Source organism: Hypomesus transpacificus, chromosome 6 (genome assembly GCF_021917145.1).
Source record: "Hypomesus transpacificus isolate Combined female chromosome 6, fHypTra1, whole genome shotgun sequence".
NCBI lineage: Eukaryota > Metazoa > Chordata > Actinopteri > Osmeriformes > Osmeridae > Hypomesus > Hypomesus transpacificus.
In genome coordinates, this window is record NC_061065.1 from 12,750,550 (window position 1) to 12,769,723 (window position 19,174).

General features: G+C 39.2%; 1 protein-coding gene across 4 annotated transcripts in view; it reads left to right on the plus strand.

Moving 5' to 3' along the window:
• The window catches only part of LOC124469190 (steroid hormone receptor ERR2-like), a 36,438-nt gene extending 30,661 nt beyond the window's left edge, over positions 1-5,777 (plus strand). For all 4 annotated transcript variants that reach the window (XM_047022325.1, XM_047022323.1, XM_047022322.1 and 1 more), the window contains one exon: positions 1,508-5,777. In XM_047022325.1, the coding sequence (XP_046878281.1) occupies positions 1,508-1,752 (245 nt within the window). In that variant the 3' untranslated portion in view covers positions 1,753-5,777. The remainder of the gene's footprint in view (positions 1-1,507) is intronic.
• Positions 5,778-19,174: the final 13,397 nt, after the last annotated feature.

Genomic DNA, 19,174 nt, shown 5'->3' on the forward strand with positions numbered 1-19,174 from the left:
GCGGTCCACATAGCCTACTTAATTTCCCAAGATAGAAACGCAATTTACACAGAAGGCAACTGGTAAAAGAGACTTAATCAGTCAGTTAGGAACATAATTAGCCTTGTACTTTCCTTTTTACTGCCTCATTTACTCGCTCTTACACGGTGCCTCACTGGAACTACTTCTTAACAAATGGCAGAGCCATTCTTCTTTATACAGTGGCCTCCTTCTTCTGTCACTGGTCACATATATTTAACTCATAATGATTTATGAGTAAGATTCAGTGAAAATATTGGAAGAAAAAAAACATGTGTATCACTCGTACTCTTCATGTGTGTAAAACAGGTGTGGTACACTTTAGTGTGTATTCTATTTTCACTTCGATTTTCTTCCTGGCTCAAATTTCCTCAAGTGGTATACAAAAAACACACGCATGTTATTGCTTCCAAGTCAGGAAAATGTAACTGACTTTTGAGAGAATTGCGAGACCATTGATAGCAGATTCTATTCATCGAACATGCATGTCTGTAAGTTAAAACAGTCAGGTAAATGTCAAGTCAAATTTGACGTTTTATTTTATATACTCACTACTAGTGTACAACCTTGCCCATAACCGGACATCAAAGCTCACAATGTAAACATCTTTACAACTAACGCTGACGATACCAGATAAAATACTGTGCATTGACAGAAGATGATAAGTTTGTCCATTTTGATATCTCCTTCGGTGGACAATTACATCTTTTATTTTAGGTTTAAACTACGTACATAGTGTAGAGCTTCTTTTCCTGGTTTTATAGAGCGTATTACTGGTTTTATTTTCAAAGCCTATACATAAGGGGACCGACTGCTCTTTCTTATGGAAATTAAGGCCATCTGCCACTATCATTCAGTTGAACGATATGCTAGTAATGCAGCCATCTGAATTCATTAAAGGCAAAATACATACACTATATGGTCCAGGATACCAAAAGAAATAATTATTTTCCCTATCCACATTTTTTATACGATCTTACCTTTCTTTCTCTTTCTTTCTCTCTCTCTCTCTCTTTCTTTCTCTCTCTTTCTTTCTCTCGCTCTCTCTGTCTCTCTCTCTCTCTCTTTCTCTCTCTAGAGAGCCCAAGTCATGTGCAGGCATTTATTTAAGGCTAGTGATTAAGCACTAACAAGAAAAAGCCTCTCTCCAAAATTGGATGTTTGCTAAAAGTGAGCTGTTGAATTTTAAGTAGGCAGAAATGATAGCCAAACGGTGAGCTCCAGTTGCAGGTTACTTTTGTTTTTAAATTGAAGTGTAAACTGTTTAACTTTTTTGACCCCCCTAAAAATACGTTTTGGCGGTGTGTTGCATGAAAAACAAAAAAAACAAAGGTCACTTACTTAGAACTGTTTATAAGACTAAATTATAAATACATATGTAAAACGCCTATTGCATCAACTGTACTACTAAATGGATTGCAAATGTATAAGGTTATTTTGCTTTCCGACCCTCATTCTCTTGCCCCCTCTGTTCCTCCCTCTTCTCCAGACTCCATGCATATAGAGGATGTGGAGGCCGTTCAGAGGCTCCAGGACTCTCTCCACGAGGCCCTGCAGGACCTGGAGGGTTCCCAACATGCAGAGGACCCACGACGGGCTGGCAAGCTGCTCATGACCCTGCCCCTGCTTCGGCAAACCGCCGCCAAAGCTGTGCAGCACTTCTACAGCATCAAGGTGCAGGGAAAAGTGCCTATGCACAAACTCTTCTTGGAAATGCTCGAGGCCAAGGCTTGATGCTCGGACATGTATCTGACGGACAGCCGCGTCGTCCAATGAGTGAAGAGACAGCCCCCATGAAGACGTGAGAGCAATAGCATGAAGTTGTTTTTGTCGAGGCAAAAGTGAAGAGATTACCAGAAAAGAAAATTAAACAGAAAATTCAAACCGATTTTAAGGGTGAACATATATATAAATAAATATCGCTCGGATTGATATAGGCCATCAACATGTATATAAAGATGCTGTGTACAGAAATTGGCACTCTGGGTCTTGTCATAGGCTATAGAGACCCTTTACTCTATATCACCCGAAGCTTCTGTGACTTTTTCTTTTCTTCTTGAAACTGAAGTGTGAATACTCATTCTGATAAACTGTATGGCTATATGGCCAGTCAAGTGTTTTTTTTTTCTTTATTATCTTACTTTCTAATCGCAGTTGTGATGCATTAGAGGCACCCTCTGGTATTATATATAAACTGTATATGTGTACTGTATTGTGTCAAATTGCACTGTATGGGTGTGGGAATTATTTGGTAGACATATTCTTATATTTGTCGTCAACATCAAACGCCGAGTCATCTGTAATAGGGATGTTATATTCTGAACTCAAACACATTTACCTCCTTGTAGCTTCATTAACTCAACAGTTTTACGTAAGTCAAGCCTGGTGATTCATGGTGGTACACAAGTGTAGAGAATTGAACAAAGACTTTGCACTGAGCATCTGGTTTCTGGTTAACATTGTGGCAATAATGGGTACAGTATAGAGCTGTAGTGTGTTTTATCTAGTTGTGTCTTTTACTGCTTGTAGAGACTAACACCTAAGCTCTGTGTGTGGGTGGGTGTGTGTGTGTGTCCATGGGGTTGTTTGTGTGTGTGTGTAGGGGGGTGTTTGTTGTGCATGTGTGTGTGTGTGTTTGCTTGTGTGTGTGTGCATGCGTGCGTGCGTGCATGTGTACATCTCTGTGAACACTGACATTTTCAACACTGACTGTGGTGCAAAGAATAACTTAATAAATTGCATAATCTACTTCTTATTTTAAAGTACAGATGTAAAAGATTTGGGCACATTTCTGGGAATATACAGTTTGTCTATAGAATCCTAAAGATGGACTAAAAACCATAAATATTCAAAGATGCAGTCAAAATACCATGGTAATAATTATTCCCATATTTACCCAAAAAGGCATATATTTAAATTGTGTCATCCTAAATTAGTAAAGGTATGCAGAACATAGTGTCATTCAAACATGACTCCATAACGTAACATTAAAGTAACGCAACACACATTTGACCAAAATGCCCAGATGCAAGTAAAAAAAGCAGATGTAACTTTTTAGATATTTTAGAACACTGCATACATAGACACATTCAATGTTCAGGAATATTACAATTAGAATTACCCAATGGCCTACAATGGTGCATAACCTCAATACACTATATTTCCACCACTCATTTTTCCAGTAATTTTATATGTGATATGTAGCATTACAAAATTATTCAAAACTTTGACTTATATCAAAAAGTAATGGGTGGATAGTACAAAGTTGGTAATGCTAGTTTACATAAATATCCTATATATTTCTGTAACTACACAGTAATGTGTTTGTATCTACACAGAAATACTAGTAAAACGTATTGTAAAACCCAAAGATGTTCACCCTGTTGTCGTGTGAAATGACCTTTGTTCATTCTCTTAAAAATTCTTAGATAAAGACAGTTTAATAAATTAACTTACCTCAAAAGAAAAACATGAGGATGCAGAGCTAATTTGCGAGCACCATATGAAATCAATAACTCTGAAGCTCAAATGTGCCATTTTGTTTTTACCATTGTACAACCAAAGGAGATTGTAGGTAAGCTAATATAAGGGCTGGCAGCTAAGCTACCCTAAAGCAAAGCATATACCTCAACTCAGAGACTACTCTCTGGAGTAGACCAAAACCACCATTGACTTGCAGTAATGTAATGCGTAGCTAATTAAAGCTCAATACAATAGAGACTTACATTCCCAAGATGCACTCCATCTTCCCTCCTTGAAGGTGCAATGATCAAATTCATCTTTGCATAGACTAAAATTTTGGCTCTGCTCTACACCGTACTGCAGCTTGGCCTACAATTGTAATTACAACTCCCATTCAGTGTTTTACAGCATGTTGTTAGTGATGAACCCTTCCACAGTATTATGATAGCAGCCACATTGTGCCACTTGTTCATGTTTATTCATTGTTGGGAGGATTTGTTTGTTATTTTCTGCTTTCACAGTTTATGAACATAATCACACGATGACAGTCTGTAATATTTTTTTTCCAATCAGCATTAAGGTTGATTGGATGCCTGAATCTAATCAGTAGTATCGTTGTCTATCCAGTCCCAAAAAAGGACATCAATGATTTGCCATGAATCCTGCTTTCGGATCCTTTCCCTAACCCTAATAACTTACAATAAATGAAGGAATTCAATAGAATGTGTTCAATGCGCATGCTTAGCTTGTGTCCTTCTGGCTCCAAAAAGTCCAATGTGCTTGATAGACTGAGGTCTGTACTGTTTGATATGACAGCCACAAAAAAAGGGTTTTCCTCTCTCCAAAGTGCTGTGAGTTTTAGTACTATTCCCACCTCTGCATATTACGAAGATAATTATTGACCCCTTGTTCAAACTAACATAGAAAAATAAAAGAGAAAATGCTTAATTTATTTTAAGAGGCTAAAGTGGTATATACCCAATTAATTCTAATTGTCTTGTAAGATCAAATTCTCAACAGAAATGGAGCAATTAAATTTCTGCATTGGCTCCACCTTGGGGACTGCAGTCAGTTAAGTTGATTTTGGCACAAAGAGTTTAGCTAAACTGCTCATACAATTTCATGGTTGTCTGTAACAGTTTTTTAACAAAGTGATCACTGGGCTATGCAAGGCAAATATGGCCGATGTTCTGTTTGACAAATAATTGGTAGAACTTTCTTTACAGTGTTGTTTGATGAAGCATCAGTAAATGTCAGTTCAAATACACCATCATTTCACTGTACGTTTTGCTATGTACTAGAGTTCCTTTGCATTGCTGTTACTATATTTAGAACTGTAAGAGAGTTTGGTTTGGCCCATGTTTTGCCCCTTGATGTGATTCTTCATTCTGTATTCTACAACCTGAAAGAAGTTAAGAATGGCAGTATTTGCAGGGCCCTTTGAGCACTCATTATGCTAAATGTATGTTACTAACACCTTATTACTTTATGAAAAACTGTACGATAATTACACAGAAGCGCAAGATCAAGAGTCAATATTTATTTAATTTTGTGGGAGATTCTCATGATGTGTTTTGAAGGCACATCTCCGAGTCTCAGAATAATGGAACTACATCCTACTCGAGCCTAGAACTTGGCTGAAAAAGAACGCATAGTGTGCGTTTGTGCGTCTATACCTCAATTCAGATTTTGAAATTACTCGTGGGTGTGGAAGCGGGCTGTGGGGTTCCCCAGAGAGTTGGTGGCACAGAAATGAAGTGACATCACTGACTGCGTATTAAAAAAATGTAGATGAACCGCAATTGGGGGAACACATTCCTCCGGAGAAAGCTGCTTATTCGCTGTTCCATTTGTGGAGTATCTTATCTCCATGCACACTGAGATGGCAAGATTTACATAAAACATGGACAAACCACCTAGGCCATTGTGGTCCGCAGTGTATAAGAAACAGTGAAAGTATACGCACCATAGACATTTGATTACCCTAGAGGTTTGGTCCCCTTAAAAGCAATATGCTAGCAGTTATGATGTATGAATCAAGTTCGAAGGAAAAAGGTTTGGTCAATTTTAATTATCCTACCTGTGAAGAGAATGTAGCACAACTATAAACAAACTGTAGACTACATTCATCTAATGTTTCATCTGTTGGCATGAACAGTACCCTATGTGGTTGGCACACATATTGGAAAGTATTCTAGGGCATTTCATGTGTTGAGTTCTGTTGTGTTCATGCATATGGTATTCATGTGTAAATACATGCTGTTTGGAGTGAGTCAGTTCTCCCAATGCACTAAATGTACAGTGACAATAAACTCACTTGGTTTATGTAATTTGCATTTTTGTGTGCCCATTTTCGAAATGGAACAACACAACTGTACATCTTATTACTTAAGTAGGAAGTTAGATTAGAGTTCATTTGACATTGAGACACATCACCCTACTTTTACTTCAGTCAAAATGTTTTGGCAGTAGAAATATAATTAACAACGTTTTTGTGCCAATATGATACCGGTATTCAATATTCAATTCAATATTTATTCAATCTTATGACATGATTTTAACGACTAAAGTGAAGAACATACTACACCTTTAAAACAAGTCCATTGTGATAGTTCTGTATGTTATCCTTACAAAAGAGAGTTTTAAAGCACGTCATACACAAAGTGTTAAAATGCACACAAAAGTACCAAAGAAACTAATATCACTATTTATCGAAATCATGCATTTACAGATTAAAACATGTGACGGTTAAAAACCAATTTAAATAGCCTATAACAGATTCCATGTTCGTATTATCGCCTTGTTAAGAAAGCCTTGACCACAATGATAAAGAAAGTCATTTCCCAGGTCATTTAACCCTGTAGGGAATAGACTGTTGACATGGCTTGGCCTCCACCTCTTACTGAGAATGTAACGTGAAATGAACAGTGAAAGGAGTGCACACGGTCAATTCTGTGTGTGTGTGTGTGTGTGTGTGTGCGTGTGTGTCTAGAAGAACAGTGCCTTAGGGGTGTAACGGCATCCCGTGTCCCAACTGTCAGCTGGTTGGCTGTCTACACAGTGTCCTGTTTGACCTTCTGCCAGCAAGAACATGGGTGGAACGCACATCTGACACATTCACTTCCTTTGTGGTGCAGTCCGGTGGAAGTCATTTCATTTAGTGGGCATTCAGGCTTGGTCAAGATGGTGGTGGTGGAGGGGGGGGGGGGGGGGGGGGTGACCAGGCTAAGTTTAATCAAATTACTTCCAAGCATTGCCTATCCCTCTTCACAAAATCATTGATGATATTCTACCAAAAAACAGGGGTTCATGTGAAGCATTAGATTAAGGTAAAGATATTAATTCAGCATCAGTGCACGTTGTTGTTTGTTCCTGGATGAACAGTCCCAACTGCTACCAAATCATGGTTACGTTGTCTGGGGGGCTTAAATCAAGATAGAGAGCACCTCCAAAAAGAATGATATGAAAAACAACACATGGCATACAAAAAGAACCCGCTTATTCCAACCAACAGTCTGGATTCTTTCATTGACACAAATCCAAAGATACACCACCTGTATCTACTGTAGGGAGGAGCATACACTTAGAATCAGAACCCCTGTCAATTGAAAACCCCACCACCCACCTCTGTCCGCAAAAAAATTCAGTCTCTTGCCATTTTATGTTTTATAAATTGATATACAATACATGCAACAACAGAAAGTCAGGGAATATTCATCATGTTTCACCCAAAATTTTTGCTGTACTTCAAATAAAGAAACAGCTACATCATAAGTTGAAAGTGCCCAATGGAGGGTTGTTATGCTAGGAGTCTTCTTCTCCTGGACAATGGAACTGGGTGAAAGTGAGTGAAGCACAGAGAAAACCATCAATATGCTCCTTGTGTAAATTGAAGGTCATGATTTATGGCTCCGGGCTAGGGCGTACACATACATGCTGAATCCACGCTTTTCCTCCGCTGGCTCAAGGACAGGTAACGGTGCCTTTCCCTCCTCCCTGTCGCCGAGTCAGTGGCACGCAGTGATGGACAGCCTCAGAGGAAGTCATGTCTGATCGCAATGAGGTGAGCGCCATCTATGGGCTGCTGGAGATACTGTGAGAAAGTATGGCAGGGCAGCTGTGGGTTTTGTCATGGAAAGAAAGTTAGTAAGAAACAAACAAAGAAATAATAGGAAACACATGCCCCATTTGAGAAATTGACCTCTTTAATTAACGGTTTACAGCATTTGTCTTGACCTCATTTATCAAACGGATCTTGAAGTTACAAGTATTTCTAAACCACAGGACCAAGTCTCAGAACAGCTGTAGGCCTGTTCGCTGTCTGCAACAGCTGCAAACAGCCCATGACATTGCATGCTTTACTCCTGTAATGCATTGGTAAGTAGCGAGGGAAATAGCCAGAATGGCATCGTCTCCGTTTTCACTCCACCACCCAGTGAGCAGGTGAGAAGTTCATGACAGAGGTCTGGACAAGGACTTGTAGTCGCTGGTAGTCAACAGGAAATAGGACACATGAAAGAAGGCCACATGAGAGACATTGATACAGTTATGTACATTTCTAATAGGTCGCAAATGGAGCAGTAATTGAGCATTCTTCTTGGAAAAATGTAAAATGAATTTCTTTGGATGATTTATTATGTCTGGGTTCTTATGTTATTATTTTGCTTTTGAAGGTGCCAGACCAAAGAAATAGAGTTCTAATTAGTATCTCACCTCGGCATCATCCTTTGTTTACCTACTCCTTCTCACCTCTACATCTCTTCAGACAAAATGAGGACTGCGGGGAAGGCTTTCAGCGATGTGACACAGATTTGTTACCGAGCTGTAAAGGTAAGTATCATATTTGCATTTTGGTATGTACATTTGCATGTCTCTCTTCAGACTGCAGAGGCCTGAAGGAGAAGATGCTCCTGTCCCCCGGGAAGGGCTTACTCCTGGACTAAGCCATCTTGGCTCCTGAGTCATTCTGACAGCTGCTGAAATCCCCAGAGATAATGAAAAGGAACTGTGCAAAGATACCGTTAAGGCTCACTGGTACATTTTCGAGAGAAACTGAACATCAACCGCTGCTGTCTACGTCTTGTATTTCCCATTGACAGGACTGCTAAGTGCAGCTCAAACATGACCATTTGACATGACAGGACTAGTGAACTGGACTTCTGGCCTGTACTGGACGGCCGCCGAACACTGGACTTCCTGAAGATCACTGAATGTAGGATAACTGATGCTGTGCACCATATCTCTTTGCACCCAATCATTCTTATCTTCATTATGAACTTTTGTGTTGGGTCAGACAAGAAAAAGTCAAGCCTTACCCTTGGACATTTCCATGTCCATCCACCTTCCTCCCCCAGAACGGAGAGTGCCATTGACATAAACTTCACCCCCTCCAACCTTTTGTATTGACAGCCATCTCCAGATATCTGATCTGAAGTGATCCTGCCACACAAGTCAGAGAGCATCAATGATCAAGGCATCCTCATAGGCAGGATCTATTGTCTCTATTTACACGGTCCATCCTCTTTAAACTATGGTATTGATCTTAGGTCTGGGAAGTGGGGGATGGCTGAAGATAGTGGTGGTAGTGGTGGGGGCGGGGTTGGTGGTGAGGGGTTTTTCTGAGTGAGGGAACAGGGAGGGCGGGGGAAGAGGTTTCCCAAATGTCCATACTGCCAGTGTTCTTGTTTTGTATTTGATCCCTGTCTATGTTTAACATCTCATCTCAAAATAGCACGTGATGAGTTGTTAGTAGCTGCAAATCCTTAGGAGTTTCCTATACCTGGAGTGTGTGTGGTTCCTTTGAGTTTATTGAAGATTCAACCTGCGAAATGTAACCTACTTGTGGTTAGGCCTTAACGAAGTATACATCTATATAGTGTGGGTCTACCGAAATTGATCTTTTACTCCGCACAAATCAGATCATTTGATAACTTCATCATTGGTCATTTCCTCCATGTCTACATGCACAACAACAGGTTAGTTTGTCAAGCCAGTTGTCCTTCTGCGCGCGGAAACATTGCTTTCACGGTGAGACAGGTGCTCGGTACCTCCGCAATTACTTTTCAATTAGCACGATGAGCGTTTGCAACCACCGTTGCCGTTGTTTTTTTACAGCTCGGTGTCTTGGGCCATTAGTGACGGCACTGCCGGAGCGAGGCCGATAAACCATCTGGCCGGTCTCCCGAAAGAGATAGCGCCCATTTAATGGAGTGAAAAAGTAAAAGCAATTAACGTCACATTAACACTGCGCTAATAAGGCCTGCCCACCAGTATGCTGTAGCTTCTAGCCTATATGAGCACTGGATGGGACAGATAGTTGCCCAATACAATACACAATTGGCATAGAAATGTCTAAACCCACAGTTAGCATTGACACTTCATGACTGTTCTAGGACATTCAATTCAAGACTAAGAAGTTTAGTTAAAGTGGAACCGGAAGGTGAAAATAATAAATCCATGAAAAATATAGGCTTGCATGTAATACAAACACAACACATACATAAGTGATTAATTAGACCTTAAGTAAAATAATTGTTGTTGTCACATTGTTGTTCATCATTTCCAAACTAGAGTTTTATTGCTAATATGTTTATGACCTTTTTCACTTTGAGCTGCATTGAGACTATAGTCCACCCCAGAATTAACTTGTGTATCTGTGAACAGAGGTCTCCAGAGTTTACTCCAGGTTTTAGTTGCACGTACACACAAAACATGCCCTTTCTGCCTTGAATGGAGCCAGGCTTTATTTAAGCTGGCAGATGTGGCTTAATTGTTGTCTTTGCCACTGCTTAATTATAAAGGCATCAAAGTACTGGCATTGGTGCTCTCTAATTCCGCTATGTTCCGCTAATTATGTTGTGTTAATTGGGGTTTTTCTATTATGGCGTCACACTCGTTAACACAGCGGTGACACTGGCCTTGATTGGATAAGAGGTCACAGAGTCACTTATCTTTGATAAAGTTATTGGTTTCTGATGAACATTGCTTCCAATTGGTTAAAGATATATGGGAGACAGACATGGAGACATGCAAAGTGTTATTCAATGACTTTGTGGCATCGATGGGTATTATTACAAAGTGATCTGTTATGTGCTGTGAAGTAATTCCCATGATAACGAGATGGTGCCCTGGATATGACATACTACCTCCCAGCAAATCTGACTTTAGAACACGAGAGACCTGCGTTTGGTCACAAGCGTTAGCCTGAACCTACAACCATGTGCAATAATGCCAGCTGCTCTAAAATGGTCCTGTGTGTGCATCGATTAGCAAAAAAAAAAAAGCTATGATTTTATTTAGTCAGATAGACTTATTGTTTTAACATAGTCATACTTAAATTCAGACAAACCTGGCGACGGAGGGGAGGGGTGCAGGGGGAGGGGGGGGAGTGGAAGTGTATTTCATTACATCCCAAACTTTTTTTATCAGGGGAGGAATGGTTGTCACTGGTTGGACCAGTGAGTCTAGATTTAATAAGCATCAAGGTCTGAGGAGAGAAGGCTCCACATGCCTCCAAAATGTCAGCTGCTGCAGTATCATCACTCATTATAAATGTGCCTCTTCTTCCACTGACCTCCCCTTTTTCGTCGGGCCCTCTTGGGTCTATCTGGTCTATGCAGTGGCGATGCCTTGAGCCAATATGCAATTATTCAAAGTAGGATCAGGCAGCTTGTAAAATACAGTGGGGACTAGGTTTGTCTTTTCAGGTTTTTAATCAAGTACTGTTGTACCTTGAGCACTTGTATAGGTGGGTAACCGATATAGCTATATAACTGATTATGATGAACCCAATAACCCCAACCTTATCTCTAGATTGTTCACTGTAGCTACAAAGATGTCTCAGACATTGCTTGAGCATTCATATAGATGTCCGTCCCCAAAACGTCTGAAAAACATAACTAAAACATACTTGGATGTGGCTTTTAAATATTCTCTAAAGAATGTGTTGTGCCTTCCAGCCTCTAATTTGACCAATGTTTGTGTGTGCCACAATGCAATGTGTTCATTATAAAGGATCTATGGTCAGAATAAAGCATTAAATTATTGCTAAATGTACGTTGTATCTGTGTATCTTGAGTTGGCATTTAGCCCTTTCTTAAGGTTTAAATCCAAAATACTCACACACCATCCAACCCCCCAGGCTTCTACCCAAACATGCCCTCAATTACCCTGTGAGCCCCTCACGCAACATCATTAATAAGATCCAATAATAATTGTGGTGAGCTTCATTGGTTGTGAGGTAGATTTGACTAATTACTATAATTGTATTGGAGTCATGCTCATTAAATATGAAAATTGTGTTCGGTGGAATGGCTTGGTTTCCATGATCCATCTTGTCGTCGGACAGACGGGAAATGAATTAGAGAACAGTTTTTCATTGTGCAATTAACGTTCACACACACATGTACACACACACCTCCCACCAGTCTGGTTATGTTGTGTGGTCACTGGGGGTGGAGCTTGTGACAAAAGCAAATGTATAACAAAACTATATTTTACTGTGTTTAGTTTGAGGGTAGTGAATCAAATGGTTACAAAGTCAAACATTGTCATGTTAAGTTCATTCACAATGCTAAACCATGAGAAATGTTGAGCTGATGTTGGATATGAGTACTGTAACTCCTAATAAAATATTATTGTGGATTTAGGCTCTCTGATATAAATCCCCAAAGGCTTTTCTCTTTATAATCAAAACCATAATTTCCATTCCTATGCTTTTTGCATTTAAAACATCATACCTTAAAATGCTGAATGTGTTATTCATGACTTCGTTTATCAAGAATCTGTCTCTAGTCACATTTTTACATACAATGCACACCCATTACTGTTTACAATAACACACTCTGCTCAGTTCACAGCCAGACACACCTATTAATCATAGACACTTGTTTTTATGACAGAAAGCAAATAGTCATAAATGCTCTTATCTGTTTTTCTAATAGTGTGGCTGTTACAATCAGATTTATGATGGCATAAACTATTACATTTCATCTTTATCATATCAAACAATCACCCCTCTTCACAGGGATCATTTGTAACTAGTGGACAGCTTGTTGCGTAATGCAGTTCAAAGCAGTCTGTATCGTCTGGGGGATCTCCCTCTCTGTTTTCCTACATTTACATATATTTATGTGTGTTTGCTTTTCAGCCTCAACCAAGCAAGCATGATAAATTCATAGCTGTGGTCCTTCTTAGACAGCTAGGCACCACGCACAAAATACATTTGAGGTCAAGTAAGTTCCAGTTTACAGCAAAGTTTGGCTTTCAAGGATTCATTCTCTTTCCATTTCACAGAGGTTTGCATTTGATTCATAACCTAAATAGTAGTATGATACATTGTTTAGTGATTCCCAAACAAAATAATATACATTGTGCTATAATAACCAAACCTAAACATAATGTTATTTACTATTAACGTACCACAAAGCCAAATGCTAACAATTGAAGTTCAGGGAACCATCTGCACTGTGCACTCTTTCAATTTGAAAGGTTTTGATCTATTAATTAATATTCTCTTCTCAAGGACTTTTTTATAAACCTCATCATTAATAAAAGCAGACATTCAATTAGTACCCAAATCTTGATTGCCAATTTTGTCATAACAGTCCCTCTCACTATGTTTTTTGGGGAGGGGGGGAGGGGGTTGAATATGAGCTGGTGCTATGGTGTAGTGGAGGAAAATTAACTAATTTCATTAATCTAATTGTCATCGCTTTCAACCATCCTCCTAATAAGTACAAATTAATATGATTAATCAATTTGACGACATAAACTCATTCAATTACAGTTTTTCAAAGGCGAGTGGGTGTGCTGGGGTGATAGGGAGGAACCGCCTATGAAAAGAGGTGGACAGTAAAGCAGGTTGTTCTGTGAAGAATCCATCCCACCAAATTGAACCAAAGTCAGGTAATCAGTCATTGTTGAATTATAAATAAATGAGGATAAAATATGGAAGACAGGTATCTACTCAATTTTTGTCTTTTGTGTCTTTGAATGACACTTTCTAATCAAGTTTTTTTTTATTTGCAGTATACGGGGCATTGTGCAGGGATTTGTCTTTTATTGTGTTGCCTCTGTGTTTGAGGCTTAGTTTTCAATTTACCATGATATGGACAAGAATCATTCCTCTATTGACTGTACATTCATTCTTTGATCAATGAAGTTTGGGACCAAAAAAATTCTACATTAAGACTGAACATGTTTTAAAACATATATCACAGACGTACGGCACAGCATATGTTGTGTGAGTTAATCACATTCATGACAGGACTTGAGAAGAGGCCTTCCAGCTGGACTTACATGTGGAATTGTCTGCTTACCACAGTAGACTGGCATTCTAGTAGAGTGTCAGTGGTCATTTCCATTGTATATATTCTACCTACATGCCATGATCACACAACCCTTTAGAGAGGGTTCACCAGAGGTTCATAACCTTGTAGATCCTCTTAATTCTCTTCCTAGAAACTCACTACGCTTTCTCAGTAAGAGTCCATGGTTACGCAGTAATATCTGATTTGAGAACTGTTTCCATATACTCTACCATGTACATCTGCAACAGCTACACACTACTAATACTGACCTTCATTCACTTTGTGTTGCTCAAATCATAAGGTTGTGGTCCAATTTAATGGAGCAGATAATGGGAAATAGATTGATGTGACTGAAGCCCAGTTACTTTGGAGGGGTTTTAAAAAATGGTATTGTATGTGTACATACATTTTGGTAAAGCTCAGTAAATGATGTGACAACAATAAACATGCATAGAAAGTGCTAGCACAGCATTATAGGGACTTTTATGCTATTAGCACTGTAACTACACTACATTCAAACTCCACTGTTTGATTGAGCGGCACATATTGCTGTTTGTTACATATTAGGAATACCTTTCACAGGCACCCCGTCTCTAATTTGTGATGTAGGGGCATTATAGGGTAGACAATTAGACCATGGTTCGATTGGGCAAGGAGGGCTTGGATGCTGACAGTCAGGAGGAGGCTTTCAAATGTCATACCAATTAATCTATCTAGCCATCAAACAATATTCTGGAAACAAAGTCAGGGGGGGCGATCAATCCGCATCACTCTTCCCCTCACCGGGTTATGGGAAAATTGATTTGTCAAACAAAGCATTTTGGAAGCGGTGCATGGACTTGTTCGGGATCCATTAGCTTCTATTGAACATTTTGTTTAACATAGGATTTTCATCACCGTGAAAGTGCAGTGTCCTCAATACTGGCTAATGTTTACGTTAAGTTGTGGCTTTTCTGTCTTGTTTGTTTGATAGCTTGGGAAAGCAGCTGTAAAAATTAGGTCGCTTAAATAAACTGACTTCTATTCAAACCATAAACCATGAAGCAAGGGGTACTTTTTACAGTTTCATTCGATGATATGATCAGCTCACATTGCTCTATATGCAGCCCTGTCACCTTCCAGTGTCGAAGAAAACAATACATAGTGCTATAGAGTATACTGTCTTATCATTTGTCACTGTGGGCCTATCCTGCTATTCTATACACTGCTGTACACTAAGCTGCACTATGCAATTCCCTATACACTGTATTGTTCTAAATAGAACTGTATCACATTGTGCCCGTCATGCTGTTTTAGAGGGAGAGAGAGCTTCCTCTATGGGATTTCTCCACCCCCATCCCTTGATAATGTATCTCTCCCTAAAGGCTAGGCCTCCATGACCTTGTCTTACACAGGGAGGGCGTCTTGAGCAAAAGAGCTGTATCCTGAATGGGCCATTTCCCCTCTTTTAACACCCCTTTAATGTCATCTGTGAAATATGAAGTCATTAGGCGATATTAAAACACTGCTGACAAACTAATTAACGGGAGACATTAAACAGGATGGGCTTGATTAATCCGCTTTAACGATTCTTTTTAAGTGGTTCTGGTAAAAATTAATACAGATTTACTAGTGATCTCAATGAAAGAAAATAAGGAAGAAAAAAACTCAGGACCTTGAGGGGTGCCAGTCCTGAAGGGCGATTTAAAGACACTGGCCTTTAACCTTCCATGTCCTTTTCTTCCTCCCACTCCTTTATCTACTAGGTGAGATGATAATCTCCCTAGGGCCATGCAGTTAGCAACTGGGCATCAACAACTGGGCATAAAAAGGTGCACAGTATATGCTTACTAAAACGTTTTTATTGTCAAATTTTTGATTTATGTAAATATTTCTGCAATTCTGCAGTCGTAAATTAATTAAGTAAAATTGAAGAAGCCCTTAACACTATATGTTAAAATGGCTAGGGTATCTAGTATAATTAATAAACTATTTTTATTAACAACGTTTTGAAATGTTGAGACCAACTGAATGGAGATACTGGATCGGTGTTTCCCCCTTGTGGACAAAGAAACCAATGACAAGGTGATTTTATTGTACATTATGTGTGCATTGCTGTGTGTCATAAAACTTTCAAAGACTAAAAGAAACAACATTTTCATGGTCAGTATTTTTTAGGCCAACTATGACTTTTTTTTAGATTTTTTAAGATTTATTTTTGGCATTTTCATACTTAATGGATAGTCAGTTCAAGGTACAGAGAGGGGAAGACATGCAGGAGGCATGACCAGGCCAGATTCAAATCCGTCCTCATTCCCCATCCCGAATTCCTGTTAGGTGGAATGCCATTGTGTGCAGCAGCAAAGCTGTGACATCATGCCAAAAGAAAAGTCCCTGAGCTGGCTGCATTTGCATGCTGTATATCAAGATTATGTATGTTACGGCTCATATTGTTGTTAAAATCCGATCACAAAACCTTATCTGACAACTAAAAGAGCAAAATGTTCCATTTGTAAATAAAAACATTTTAAACTTTACTACTTAACTACAGGGCGCGGCCATATTTGAATCGTCATGTCTGTGACGTCACGAGAATGGTTAGGTACTGTGGCTAGCAGTCATCAAGATTGACACTGACAGATTGACAACACAGAGGTAGAAATGGCTTCAAACGAACCAGAAAAAAAAAGATGCAAAGGGGGATGTTATTGTACAGCCCCAGGTTGTACAAACACATTTTACAGGATAGAAGGCATTCACTATTATTATTCACTAGTCCTACCCCTCAAGCGGCAACCGGTTTTACGAAAATGGCGTGTATATGCTTACATTTGTCTTACTGCACTGATCCATGTTATCAACTGTTGTATGTCTGGCAAAATATTGTCTCTGAGCCCAAATCTCAATCAACCTCCTCCCTTGATGTATCCTACTCACTCATTATGCCTTTGCTTTATTAAATATTTCTCAAAAGATTGCTATCAGTGCTGTAGGCCTGTTGTAGGTGTTGACAACACCTGTCTTGTGTCTTAGAAGAGGAGGTACCTTACTCCCTAGAAATGTGTACTGTATAGGTACCATCACTTCAGTTGCACTAGTGTCTGTCTAGTGTGTGATTTAAAGTATAAATGACAGTCGTTTCCTAAGCAAAGTAATATGGCATATTTGAGACTACACAACACAGATGTAGTGTCACTATTTAAGCAAATCCACAAAAAACTCAAAATGTGGAATTCCAGAATTGTTTAGGAAGCTATAGCACAAGCTAGCACCCCAACTACTTGAGTAAAAAGTCCCAGATCAGTTTTTCAATTGATGAAACAAACTATCACTCAAATTAGAGCCAATGCCTGTGTGAATACCGTCCCGTATGTGGCACTGGGGTTTTAACAGTTTAAGACGTCTGTAATTAGCCGAGTGGTCTTTACACCCTTGGCTACTAACCTGAACTTCAATGCCATATCCTTCACTTGATGTCAATCTGTTCAGGAAAATTTCCTCTACAGGACTGTGAAACCGTTAACATTTTCCAGTTGCGACTTTTGAGATATTTGAGTTTATGCCAGATGAGTGCCCATTGACTGCAATGGAAAGCTTCATGGAACTCCGACTCGGAATTTGAGCTTCAGGGACACCTGACAAACAGTGACAACATTTGGCGTGTCGGACGTTTTAGAACTGTTTAAGTGATGTGTTCCCATCTTATTAAAGACGACATATTTTACAAACAAGAGGTTTGTTAACGTAGCTGTATACATATCTCACTTGTACTGGCTAATCAGCTAATATGTTAAAGTAGGCTACATCCAAAGTCGCTGTCCTCTTTTACATATGAGGGGCCGTCTAGGACACACTCACTACTGAGACACTCTCACACATACTATTGAAACACTCTCACACTCACGACTGAGACACTCTCACACATACTAATGAAACACTCTTACATTCACTATTGAAACACTCTCACACTCACTACTGAAACACTCAAACATACATATGTACTCTGTAAACCTATGCACGCTCATATATAAAACCTTATACATACTTGTCTGAAACACTAACACATACATATGAGAAATACACACGCATACATATATACATCTGTGTCATATACACATACATATGAAATGCTTAGATGCATACAAGTGAAACATTTATACGTATCTCTGAAACACTCATGCATGCACATATAAAAATGCATGTATATATATATAGGGCCTATATATATATATATATGTATATATATATTGTTGAACACGTATAGATTCATAACTGAATCTCTTGCATATGATTACCAAGATGTAAAAAGTTTAGATTCATGTGCAAGTGTTTCATATATTTGTATAAATGTTTCAAATGTGAATGTATACGTTTTTCAGTTATATGTAGGCCTATGTATGCTCTTACATGAGGATGTGCAAGCGTTTCACACGTATTCATACAAGTAATGTCAGTAGTGACCGTGAGAGTGTTTCAATAGCGAATGTAAGAGCGTTTCAGAAGGTAGGGCCCAGAGCCATAGAAATTTTTTTCTATGGCTTTGGTAGGGTCTGTATGAATGAAATGTATGAAAGGTCAAGGTCGTCAGTTACACCGGAAGGCGGAAGCATTGAGTGCAACTTTTGAACAGCGGCAAAGCGCCATTCTTAGCCAACGGTCAATGGTGTGGCAGCGAATAAGAGCGTGACATTTAAATTTTTGTGATTGAATATGAAGGTGTAACTTCTAACCATTTTGATCAGTCTGCAGGCCTTATTTGTAATTGCCAATCGCGATGACATCGTTGATTTTTTCCATAGGGTGCTGCGCTGCGTTGAATGCCTATAAGCAAGACCCAGGAGATGAGAGATTTTTTTGAGTGCTATGAGGACCACATCATTACCCTGAATTCTATGCTGTCTATGGTTGGCTCTAGGGAATGACCTGATGGAGAGAAAGTTTTTTTAATTTTTTTTTAATAATTTAATTCCATAATTTCCCCAGGAATAACTATTAAAACGTATTTCAGGAAAAACACTCCAACGGGTTTGTCCTCCCAAATATAAGTACTCAGATCATAAGTTACACCGATGATAAGCTAACATATAATATACTAACCCTCTCCTAAATATACCAAATAATAAACAAAACAGTATACTAAATATATAACACATATTATCCTATGCTAACCATATAACCGGAACATCTTTCAGGGAAAGCATGGCCACCTCTAAGGTCTTTCTCTTCACACAGCATGGGGAAGAGCCTGTGCTCAATGATGCACGATGATTTTGGTGGACCACCAACACCCAGGTCATGCAGGTCTGCCTCTTTGATCATGTCGATGTTGTCATGGCATTGTCGTGCATTTACGACATGTAGGCCTACTACTTGTCAAGTAGTAACGTTACACCACTCGGTGTTGT